At 46.0% G+C, this 12711-nt stretch overlaps 1 protein-coding gene across 3 annotated transcripts in view; it reads left to right on the top strand.

Moving 5' to 3' along the window:
* SRGAP3 (SLIT-ROBO Rho GTPase activating protein 3) overlaps positions 1-12711 on the top strand; it is a 254990-nt gene that overhangs the window by 205828 nt on the left and 36451 nt on the right. For 2 of the 3 annotated variants that reach the window (XM_060022967.1, XM_060022965.1), the window contains 4 exons: positions 136-166; positions 1280-1340; positions 3036-3113; positions 12516-12650. In XM_060022967.1, the coding sequence (XP_059878950.1) occupies positions 136-166; positions 1280-1340; positions 3036-3113; positions 12516-12650 (305 nt within the window). The remainder of the gene's footprint in view (positions 1-135; positions 167-1279; positions 1341-3035; positions 3114-12515; positions 12651-12711) is intronic. The other variant, XM_060022966.1, reaches the window with a different exon arrangement.

The raw sequence follows: 12711 nt of genomic DNA, 5'->3' as shown, positions 1-12711 counted from the left end.
GGACCTCCGCTGGCTGCCATTGCATTTCGGCGTTCCCGGACTCTGAAGGAGCTGCTTGCTCTAACTGGTCTTATTACTTCTGCGTAATCTTTTCTTTTTCTTCTGCTCTGCTGCCTGTTTATTTTTTGTTATCAGAGGAAGAAGAAATGCTCGAACCAGGAACCAGGTATTTACTGGAAAGGTCCGTCAGCCCCATTCAACTGGATGGAACCTGTCTTTAGCCCTGACTAGTAGCACAGGGCCCGCCTTGCCTGTTGCCAATGAGTCCACTTTGTTACCCTCTCCGTGACGGTAGTTAATCAAGGACAGAATTTGCAGGTGGGGTGTGGAGGACCCACGAAAGCATCGAAATCATGGGTTTTTTCTTTGTCCCTTTACATGAGCATATTACATATGCCTCATTGCTTCCTCACCTTCTGAGGAGGCTAGTGCTTAACCTGTCCCCTTTGCAAAGAGAGTTTTTAAAAATTTTTATGCTCTGTAAGTGGCCTGAAATAACAGAGAGGTCAACCAGTCACGGAATCCGAAAGGAAATTATCCCGTGCCCAGCTCTCTGTGGTTGTGGGCCAGTCTAGGAAAATATAATTGAAAATACATTCACACCCCAGATGCATGTATTTAGAACTGCATCTTATTCAGCCTTTCTGACTAAGGTTGCCACTCAGTGGTCAGTGGCTGACGTTAGCTGTTTCTAGAACTTTTCCTTTTAATGTGTTTACTGTTAAACAAATATCTGTCTGGATGTTTAGGTTGTTACTTGTGAGTAGAATTGGTCACCCCTCCTCCGAGCTCAAAAGGATCCCTGGGGCCAGCCTTGCTTCCCCCATGGTGTGTCCTTCTTAATTCCGGCAGCAGGTCCTACAGTACTAGGCAGAGGCCTTGATCCTGCCCTGAGCGCTGGGAGAACAGAGTTGAGATGGGGCTGAGGGCAGTGGGAGGCAGAGAAGTCTTCGAGGGCGGATTCCAGCCCCTCCAGGCGGTGGGCTCCCTCCCCTTCCCTGATGTGCCTATCAGGCCTCCTGAGCCCTGATTCCTTCCCAGCTGAATAGAAAGACAGAGCATTTCTTTAAAATGATCACAGCTATGGCTTTTCTGCAATCACAGAAGACTTTCTATTTTAACTGTTTGTGGAGACTTTAGAATTAGTGTTTCCTTGCTTGTTTTCCTACTAATCTGATGGTACTAATTTTCTGGCTTGAGTTCATAATCTGTGTTTGCAGTGTCTTCTCTCCTGTGGTGGTTGCCAAGTCCAATACAACTCACAACTTTTTTTCTTAAGGATTCAGGACAAGCTATACCACTGGTCGTCGAGAGCTGCATCAGATACATCAATTTATATGGTAAGCTCGATCTCAGGGCAGTGTTTTCAGCTCTTTCCAGAACAGGTGCTAGGCTGTTCTCATAAGATATGAGATTCAAATTCGTCTGGGAAGATTTCCTGTTGCTGCTCTGCTTCTGAGGGGAAAACGTTCTATGGAACAGCTGCTATCTTGAGTGCTGTCTATTGAGCCTTGGGGAACTGAAGATGGTGGTGAGAAGACCCAGGAGCTAGGAGAACCGAGGAGCAGGGAGGGCACGTGGGACAACTGTATTAGTTCCTTTTTTGCTCACACTCGAGCCCAGAGCTCTGCACTTTGAGCGCTGAATGAGGTTGGTCAACCGATCAGTTAATCCTGCTAGACTGTGGTAAGCTCCATGGAGGAAATAGAGTGTCTGGGATTTGCCACATGGTGTCCCCAGCACTTAAATTGTGCCTCCATCTGTTCATTTATTCATCCCTCCAAAAATATATTTCCAGAGTGCATAGCAGGCACTGTTTTTGACAATGGCAGCATAGCCACAAACCAGACAGGTAGGATGCTGGCCCTAGGTAGCTTACATGACCAATTAGAAGGGCAAGGGACTGAACAGGCAGAGAGACAAATAATATAATTTCAGATAGTGATAATGCCAAGGAACTAATTAAAGGGGATAGAGAATGGCTAGAGGAGGGCAGGCCTGCTTTGGCTAAGGTTGTAAGGAGAGCCATCTCCGAGGGGGTGATATTTGAGTAGAAGAAGCCAGCCAGGTGGAGAGAATGGCAAGTGTCAAGGCCTAATATGGGAAAGAAGGCCAGCATAACTGGATGGGAATGAGCCAGGAGGATGGGGTAAGAGACACAGGTGGTAGAAATTCAGCACGAAAGAAATGAACAACGTTTATTGAGCACATACTATATGTACAAACCAAACTTTAACTAAAGCCTGCCTTTAAGGGTAAACACTTTCCTGAATTATAAAGTGGAGAGTTGTTTCATATAGAAAAACTGAATCTCAGGGAAAGGATCCCAGTCTTAATTCCCTTTTCAGATGAGGGAGGCCCTCTAATTCCTTCAATCTTATAGGTCGCTGTTTTGTTGTTACTGCTGTGTCAGGTATCAAGTTCTCCTCTTTGTTAAGGCCTTGTAGAAACACATAGAAAATGAGATCGTCCTTCTGCAATAAGTTAATGTCCCCCAAACTCCTTGATCCCAAGCCAGCATGCACTCTAGACTCTAGATTTTCTTGAAGGAAGACGTTGTCTGTGATGGGCGAGGGAATGGTTGAGGGAGTGGCATTAATCATTCTCATTCAGAGTCTCTGTGGCTGTTAAACTCCGATGGCATTTGTAAACTCAGGTCAAGCTACTTGGGACCAGTGCAACTGATGAACGCACTAGGCAGCATTCACTACCCAGTTATTTGATTGAGCTGACCTGTGGGTTAAAGTGGAAGTCATTCACTGGTCCAGTGTTGATATAAACTTCTTGTTTCCTTCAAGCCCAAACAAGAGACCCTAGACATATGAAGCAGAATGTGACTGAGTATTTGGACCAGCTGAAGTTCATCGCAAAGGCTTCTTTGGGGCTTCTGCCAGGAGACGGTCACTGGGAATGACTCTGTTACAAAGGATGGCGGGAGAAAGAGGCAAGCAGTGGGGAGAGTCTTCCGTGTTCCCAGTGGCCTGATGAGCTCAAGGCATTTTCTCTTTCTTTTTTTGTTTGTTTATTTCTTTTAGGACTCCAGCAGCAAGGGATCTTCAGAGTGCCAGGATCCCAGGTTGAAGTCAATGACATCAAAAATTCCTTTGAGAGAGGTAGGTGTGAAGTGATCATCTCCAGCTTGTGTCCAGAGGAAGCCAGGTTGGGTGTTAACGCATGTCTTAGAGCCAGTGGTGGTGGGGTAGCTTGTATCAACATCTCTTCCCAACTTCACCTTCAGCGACTTGACCTTGGTAGCTCGAAATCAGCCAAGGTGGGAGTATTTACATCACAGAAATTGGCAAACACTAAGACCTTTGATCTTTTTCTTTTCGCCGCCAAAGAGCTAGCTGTTGAACATTTACCAGCACACATGGGTGACTTTCTCTGGTGGGCTCTACAGTGGTTGCTGGGAAAGAGGGCCTTGGAGTTATTGTGTGAATCTGTAAAGGCTGCTGTGTTTTAGAAAAGTTGGAAGAAGCTAGATAACATGGAGTGGCTTAGAATTGCCTAATTCTTTTTTATGCAGTGTTTTTGGCAAAGCTATTCTCCCCAACCCTTGGAGAGGTTACCTAGTTCCCACTTTGGTATAAAAGCTTATCAGGAATGAAGTGGCCACCAGAATGTGGCTTATTTGGTTGAGCCTCCCTTGGCCTCAGGATCCCTGATGGGAACAGATGGCCAGTGTCCAAGCAAAGTAAGGACTTTCTAGGGTCAGGAGGAGCTCAATTCTTCTTAAACCTCTGCCTTTTTATACTAGTACATATCTTGCTGCTACAGTGAAACTGAGAGTCCGTGCATTTCCGTTCAAGGAAATATTTTCCAGCATCACACTCTCTGGTTGTTGAACAAAGCCCATCCCAGGGAGGAAAGAAGAGCCAGTGTGGGGCATCCTAAGCGATATCTGCACCTCTAGTTTCACAGCGTTTGGAAGCATCCCGTCTCCGTAGTTACTCCTCAGCTCTGATTTACTACACTTTGCTCTGAGTAGTTAGGTACTAAGTTTGGTCTGAGGACCCGGATCCCAAACCCATTTCCCCGCAATACATCACATCCCAATTTACAAAGCACTTTCTTACCCATTCTTCTATGTAATCCTCCTAATAGCCTTGGAAGGTTATGGTTTGTCCTTGTTGGTTGTGCTCTGAGCAAGCCTCTCCCCGGGGCTCCAGCCCTAGAATTCTCCCGACTTATTGCCAGGCTTCCCGGAGGGGCTGCCTCCTGAGCAGACTCACCTTCGGTCACCCTATCCTCCCGCTTCGTCCTGAGATCTAGCTCCAGGGCAGAGGAAGCAGTCTGTCAGCCCCAGGCAGTCACCACCATAGCCTGCAGCACAGAGCTTTGCAGCACTAGGCACTCTGGCTTGGAACCGGGTGTGGAGAGCAGGACTGGGCTGGATGTGGCTCTCAGTGGCCCATGAGGAGGGTCCTGGAGAGCTTAGGGTTTGGAGTCCACTCCAGGATCTTGGGTACTTAGAACCAGGGAGTCCCAGAATCGCCCTGCTCCAAGCTCCTACTCGCGCATTCATTCATCCTCTCAACAGGCCTGCATTGAGCCCTGCACTGCACTGGGTAATGGACTAGGGCCTGTCAATATGATAGGAACAACAGACAAGTCACTGCTAGCAGAGAACCGGTTTAGTAAACAGCACGGTCAGCGCAAGCATGGAGTAATCGCTGGGTAGCATGGGAGCCCCTAGCCCAGTTTGCGTGGAAGGGGGAGGAATAGCAAAGCCTCGAAAGGCTTCCTGGAAGAGGAAATGCCTAAGCTGAGGCTTGAAGAGTAAGAGTCAGGGGAAGCAGGGAAAGGGCATTCCAGACCAAGGGAACAGCATGTGCAAAGCCCACAAAGCTAGAGGTATCCTCCCCTCAGCATCCCTGATAGAAGTGTCATTCATCATTTCCCTGAGCTTCTCTTGGCAATGACAGACAGCCCAGCCAGGGTTTGGTTTCTTTATTTCCCCCAATTCCTTAACACCCCTGCTGCCCTGTGTTCATTGTAAGTGAACAGAGCCGTGGTCTGGACCCTTTGCTGGTTCCATCCTCCTGGGCTCACCCCAGCAGAGAGAATTCCTTGTATGTCGTGAGTAAACTGCCTGGTGCCTCCAGCCCAGTGACCGCTCCCCGTTGTGTTTTCTTACTTGCCAGTGTCTTGTAAGTAAGTACCTTGCTGTACCAGGCAGCCAGGCCCAATCCCCACCCCAGCAGCGCTGCTTTCTTTCCTTCCTGAACGTGATTTCTAAGGTCAGCACCTTCTGTTACTTGCTCAGGTGCCTTGGAGGGGTATTTGTGCAAATTAGACTTCTCTGCTCCTTGGAGCGAAGAGATCACCTGACCCAAACCTCAGCTGCAAAAATTGTTTTCTGCTTTTTCGTTGCCTCATGTGTGCAGTTGGCCCCTCTCCCTCTCACCCCCGTTCCGGGATGAATCTCATTCTCTTGCCCGCTTCGTTCTTCGGCTCCACCTGAGCCTACATGGGAGTATGGCTTATTCTAAAAGAATAGTTCCTGGGATGTCTCTTTTAGAAAAACCCTTTTTGGCTTCTCTGGGCTGGCTGGTACCCAGATTTCACATGCATTACTTTCTGTTTCTTGACATTCACCACCCACCGGCCCTGGGTTTGGGTTCCTGACCTGGCTGACCCTCGGGGCACTTCCTCCCCCATCTCCTGAAACCGGCTTTCCTCTCCCTGGCTCGCTGCTGTGTTCTTCTCAGCCCCTGGCAGTGAGCGACCCGGGCCCACTCCTCGCGGCCCACCTGCTCTAACTGGTGACGGAACTTTCTCTCCAAACCAATACATTGTGTGTTTTTCCTTTCTTCCTTTTATTTTAAAAATTTTAAACCCTTTAATCCCTGCAGGGTGCCTGTCCTTTGCCACTTGTTCAAACAGACATGGGTCTTTTCCTCCTTGGCCCCTTTTTTTCTCTCTTTGGGTGAAGCTCTTGCCTACGCTCCGTGCAGAAGGCTGTTGAAAGGAGCACGGACCTCTTTTTGTTAAGCTTCTGAAAAAATTACATGTTAGAAATCCATTTTTGGCTTATTATTCCTAAACGCACTTTCCTTCTCCTCTGACATGAGTCAACCAGGGTTTTAGTTGGGATTATGATTTTTTTTTTTTTTTTTTTTGCGGTACGCGGGCCTCTCACTGTTGTGGCCTCTCCCGTCGCGGAGCACAGGTTCCGGACGCGCAGGCTCAGCGACCATGGCTCACGGGCCCAGCCGCTCCGCGGCATGTGGGATCTTCCCGGACCGGGGCACGAACCCGTGTCCCCTGCATCGGCAGGCGGACTCTCAACCACTGCGCCACCAGGGAAGCCCAAGGGATTATGATTTTTTTTATTATATTTTGCTGTCAATAAATCTCAAACTCAGCACTCAAGTTTTGAGATCTTCCTGTAATCTTCTGGCAAAATGAAGGAGAAAACATCATGAAAAAACAGGAATCAGCAGCTGTGCTGTGGAAAGAGCTGTGGTTTGCTGTTGTCTCCCAGGCTAGCTTTTTGCCTCTCTGTTTTCCCCACAAACCAATCCCCTGTCCTCTTGGTATGTAAAAGGTGAGAGAGCTGCCTGTGTTCTCTCCTCATGTGGAAGGGTGGCTGGAAAGGGAGTCAATGGTCCTTTCACTGTGCTCACATCAACATAGGGTTTGGATTTGGGGCTGAAATCATGGCATGTAGGATCTGACACATTCTAGACTCTGGATGTGGCCCTTCTCAGATCTGTTTCCTACCCCAGGAAGAGGGGTGTGAGCGGGAGACACAGGGAGGGGTTGTCACGTTGCGGAGCCTCGGGATGGGGCTGGGAGGAGCCTGGCCGCAGAGACCTGCCCTGGAGAGACCACCTGTGGGCTTCCTGCCATGCCCCCATCCAGCAGCACGTTCCCCTAGAGCTGTGAGCACACACGGTGTGTTCACTCTGCCCTGGGTGCAGCCTGCCTTCAGCCCTTAGGGAATGCTGGGGCGACCTGGCTGGGAGCAGGCTGCAGGCAGGGCTGTTTGGTAATAATTCTGCCTCCTTCCCCGGGAAACTAGCTAGCAAAATGGGAACTAGCTTTCTCTTGGACTGGCCTGGAATTTTAGCTCTAATTCTCCTCCTGGAGGAAGCCATCATTCACATACACCATCCTGCTCATCTTGAACTCTGTAATTCCATTCATTTCTAAGCCAAAATTGGCAACCCTTTCAGAGAGCCGAAGGCCTGGGCTAGGAGGGGGGATTGTTTGGATGGCTCCTTTTATGGACGAAGTGCCTTCTGGGAGGAAGAGCAGGAATGGATGGTGTGTGTGTGTGTGTGTGTGTGTGTGTGTGTGTGTGTGTGGTCAGTAAGTTAACCAGACTTAACAAGGAGAGCTTGTATGGAGGAAATAAAATCCTTGTGCTTTTGGATCATGAGACCACAAGAGTAACATGTGGTGCACTAGGGGAACAGCTTAATACAGTGCATTTTTCAAACCCTTACGGTCCTTCAGAGGGGCTTCAAGGGCTGCTACTGGGATAAGGAGGGAAGATGAGAAGGTAGGGCTTGCACCTTTCTCTAAATTCAACTAAGGCAGCTTTGCTCATCCATGGGAACTTTTTTCTTGAAAAAAAAAAAGTTGAGATTCTACTGTAAAGGAAGGAGGGAGAGAGGGAGGGAAGGAAGGAAGATGATAGATGGATAGGTAGATAGATAGATAGATAGATAGATAGATAGATAGATAGATAGATAGGCATGCAGGCAGACAGGCAGCAGATAGAATTGAAAACCACAGGTAGAAGAAGGAATATCTCCCAGGCATTACGAGACCTGGGAGCTGCTGGTGTCTGTTTCTGACTACATGAGCAAGTTGTTTCATTTGTTGGGGCCTCAGCTTTCTTGCAGGTGAGAGGGGTGGAGCTGGGACCATGCCTCCCTTGGAGCCATGCAGTGCTGTTTTGCGGATTAAGAGAGATCACATATGCCAGTGTGCTTCTCACTTGAAAAGTGCTATATCACTATAGGCAATATATATATATATATATATATATATATATATATATATATTATGTTTTCTCTCTTCCTTCCTCATGAGAAAGTCTTGTGGGGGAAGCATTTTCCTTTTTTTTTTCCAGTTTTTGAATTTTTAAATTTGTTTCAAAGTTAAACCCAAGACACATTGACTTCATAGGAAATCCACTGAGAAATGATTTTCTAGGCTGAACACCTGTTTCCCTCTAGTGTCCCCCCAACAGAGCATGTACATGTTATTTACTTTCATTTTATAATCACTGCTGTCCCACCACTATACCAAGATCACCTAAACTGTGTGTGTGGTATTCTGAATATTCTTACTGATACCCTAAGTTCACTAACTGCAAAAGATTTTCTGGGATAACCTGTCACTTGAATTCTTTGGCTACTTTTGAAGATGAAGTCCAAAGAACTCTTAAATGATTCTCCTTTGGGGAAGATGGTATTTTATAGGCATTAGCAACTGGCACCTGGGGCTGTACTGATCCCATCTGGCATCACTGGGAGGCAACCTGTAAAACCAAAGAATCATTTGATGCAACAGGCAACTAAGTGACTCAAAACTGAAGGTTAAATTTAAAGAAAAAACTAATTTAGAGAAAAAAAGGTAATCCTAGAGGAACTCATTCTAAGCAATCAGTCATTATGCCTGTGTGTGTGTGTGTGTGTGTGTGTGGGTGAGGCAAAACCAGATTGATTCAGTGCAGGCTGATGGGTCCCAGATGATTGCTTAGAATGAGTTTTCCGGAGACAGTGATCTGAGGGAACAGAATCTGGCAAGTGGCCAGTACCAGTAAAGAGCAGCCATGAAGTGCTGGGGACATTTACATTCAACCCCTGTGGGGAAGCATTTTCATCTCCTCCTATAGGAACGTCTGAGAGGTTGACCTATGGAACGCAATGCATGGGCTGCCACACACAGTCGTTCAGGCTGGGCACTGCACAAGAGTACTCAGCCACGAGGACAGGAGTGTGCTGAACTCTGGCTCATGCCCTGGAAGCCACAAGCCCTGGTTCAGGAAGTGTGTGTGGGGGGGTGTCTTTCTCTAATTTGCACTAAAGCATGTTGGGGCCAGCAGAGGCCCTGGCAGTGACACACATTCTCTTCCCACAGAGGCATAGTATAGAGGTCCAAGTATGAATTTGCAGTTCTGCTCTTTTTTTTTTTTTTTTTTTACGGTACGCGGGCCTCTCACTGTTGTGGCCTCTCCCGTCGCGGAGCACAGGTTCTGGACGCGCAGGCTCAGCGGCCATGGCTCACGGGCCCAGCCGCTCCGCGGCATGTGGGATCTTCCCGGCACGGGGCACGAACCCGCGTCCCCTGCATCGGCAGGCGGACTCTCAACCACTGCGCCACCAGGGAAGCTCGCAGTTCTGCTCTTCATTACTTACCAGACTTAGATTGCTCTGGGCTGTTCTGGCAGGAGGAGGAGAAGCCCAGTGAACAGACCTCTCTCAGCACCTTCAGGGAGGTGTCAGGTTGCTGCCTGCTTCCTTTCACGTCCCCCATGGAAATCCTGGGGGTGAACTAGCTCAGCAACCCCCATTAAACTGAAAAGTGCTGCTCTCCTGAGATATTTTCCCCTGTGCAATTGGCAAAAATTTAAAATACATTCCATGGGCAGGGCTATGGAAAAGCAGCCTTCTCCTATGTTGCTGGGAGGAGGAGAAAATGGTGCCGCCCCACCAGAGGAGAATTTGGCTTTATCTGATGAAACTACACGTTTGTTTGCCCTTTGACCCAGTAATCCCACTTCTAGGAACCTACCACAGAGACACACCTCTATGAATAAGAAACACAGGTACAAGGTTATTTGTTGTGGCAGTATTCGTAACAGCAAAAGATGGGAATGTCAATCCATAGGAGACTGGTTGACTACATTATGGCCTATCCATGAAATAGAGTCGTTTGCGGCCATAAAAAAAAAAAATGAGGAAGATCTGTATGAACTGACAAGGAGGGATTTCTAGGATTTACTGTTTAGAGAAGAAACAAGTATATGTAGTAGCAGAGTGTGCCACGTTCATTTTATGTAAGAAATGAGGGAAGGTAAAAAAATTGTATATGTGTATTTGCTTATTTTTGCAGAAACAAAGATTAGCAGGACAAACCAGAGACTAATGAAAATGGTTAAATGTAAGGTGTAGGGAGAGAAGAATAAGAATAGGGCTTCTCTGCAAGCAACTTTTTATCTGGTTAGGACTCCTGGAACATGTGGATGCTTTATATTTTCAAAATTGCATACTTTAAAAAAAAAAGGATTTCTAAAACAATTAAATCCCTAAAATTGAATATAAATAGAAACAAATAAGCTGTATACCAGACTGACAACCATACAGAGAGTAACTTTTCAGCATGTGCTCTGGTCATACACTTTTTTAAAAGCTCTATTGAATTACATACCATAAGCCTCATCCATTTTTTAAAGTGTATATTTTAGTAGTTTCTAGTATATTTATAGATTTGTACATCATCACCATAATCTAATTTCAGAAAATTCTCATCATCCCTAAAAGGAACCCTGTACCCATTTATAGTCACTCCCTGTACCGCTTACACCCCAGCCCCCATCCCTAGGCAACCACTAATCTACTTTCTGTCTTCTGATCATATGTCTTTAGTGGGATACATTCTGAGGGCCTAAAACACAAAAAAAGCCCTGCAAATAAACGTTAATTTTTATGTAGTAGGTTTATTGCTAGTGGTGATATTGCTATTAAAAATCAAACTAGGGCTTCCCTGGTGGCGCAGTGGTTGAGGATCCACCTGCCGATGCAGGGGACATGGGTTCGTGCCCTGGTCCAGGAGGATCCCACATGCCGCAGAGCGGCTGGGCCCGTGAGCCATGGCCGCTGAGCCTGCGCGTCCGGAGCCTGTGCTCTGCAACGGGAGGGGCCACAGCAGTGAGAGGCCCATGTACCGCAAAAAAAACGAAAACAAAAACAAAAGCATCTGAAACTATTTTATGTATATTGTAGGATAAGGCAGATACATTAAAATATCAATTATAAATACTATTCAGAACAAGATTTTCACTGTAAGAAAAATGAAATGAAAAGACAAAATAAATGAAGGTAAATAAAACATTGTACCTTAAACATGAATTAGAAATGTCAGTGTGAACTTGTGAAAAAAAAATATGTATATTCTAGCTCTATGTACTGAAAGAGCCTAGATGTTCTTTATGACACTCCTGTAGCAATGAGCACACCTAGAACCGAGATCTTGGTTTCTAAATACCATGCCCTGCAAAAAGCAAACAAAGCTCCTTAGAGAAGTTTTTTATTCCAGGTCTAGGTCAAGGAAAGTACCAGGTGATTCAGGGACATTTTTTATGCCAGTAAGCAATTAAGTGCTCAATAGAGGTCGCATCAAAGGACATAAGAAAGGACTCCCCCTGGCCAAATCTGGGGACAATCTGAGCACCCCAATGAATAGTGATGTAGCGGGTTATAACACTTTAATTAAAAATTATAAAAACAAGCCCATAAAATGTTTTAAAAAAAAATAGGAGGGTGGAGGGAACACGGAGAAAGCTCTTCTTTAGGGAAGAATGCCACCTAATAATTGTAGATGGAATGACAGAATCAGAAAATCACCGTTTTGTTAGAACCGCAGGGTAATAATTGATTTGGGCAAAAGTTATCACTGGATGCTCAAAGCACTGGGTAAAATATGTTAAGCATGATGACATGCACATAGATCACTTATTGTTTACAAAAATATTTTATATTTTACACTTGTTATTACAAAGGAGAAAATATACCTTTACAGTGTAGAGATCCAGAGGCCACCACCTTAACCCAGTGATCAAGCATTACCCACATAGTATTCTTGGCCACAATATTTAACCTGACTCTAACCATGAGGAAGCAATCAGACAGATCCTGAACGTGAGGCATTCTACAAGGCAGTTGGCCTGGACTCTTCAATAAAAGTCAATGTTATGAAAAACAAACTAACAATAAAAAATGTTGGGGTCTGTTTTGCATTCAAAAGACTAACGAAGCATAACAACTGAATGAATTGTGTGAACACTGATTAGATCTTAGCGTTTGAAAAATTCTATGAAAGACGTGGGACAATGGGGAATGTTTGGGTAAAGTCTGTGACACGGTGTTTTGGAACTCTTGTTAATTTTCTTAGGTGTAATACACGGTTACGTAGGGGAATAGCCTTATGCTGAGGAGGAACATGTTGAAGTATTTAGCAGTGATGTGTTGTAATGTCTACAAAACACTCTCAAATAATTGAGCAGTACTAAATATAAGTAGAGAAATGGAGGGAGAGCAAATATGGCAAGATGAGTGTAACTGTAGGGTGACGGATGTTCATTATTTTAATTCTACAGCGTTGTTAGAGGTTGGAGCAGTTTCAGAATCCGCTGCAGGGAGCACCCTAAGCATGCTGTGTGGCGGAGGCTGTCACATCTGTCCTCCAGTTCAGGCTGGGCCAGGTCACCTCTTCCACCATCTGCACACACCCTGCCCCCTTACTGAGCTGAATCGTCATCTCCTGTTTCCCCTTAGGTGAAGACCCGCTTGTGGATGATCAAAATGAACGAGATATCAATTCAGTCGCTGGCGTTCTAAAACTGTATTTCCGAGGACTGGAAAACCCACTCTTTCCTAAGGAAAGGTTTCAAGATTTGATATCTACTATTAGTAAGTATTTCCCAGGTGGAATGATCAATTTCTTGACCAATCTTTATTGAAGCTGCACTCC

This window comes from Delphinus delphis, chromosome 10 (genome assembly GCF_949987515.2).
Source record: "Delphinus delphis chromosome 10, mDelDel1.2, whole genome shotgun sequence".
Lineage (NCBI taxonomy): Eukaryota > Metazoa > Chordata > Mammalia > Artiodactyla > Delphinidae > Delphinus > Delphinus delphis.
The sequence above is the reverse complement of the archived record's forward strand: the minus strand, read 5'-3'. Positions and strand labels throughout refer to the sequence as shown.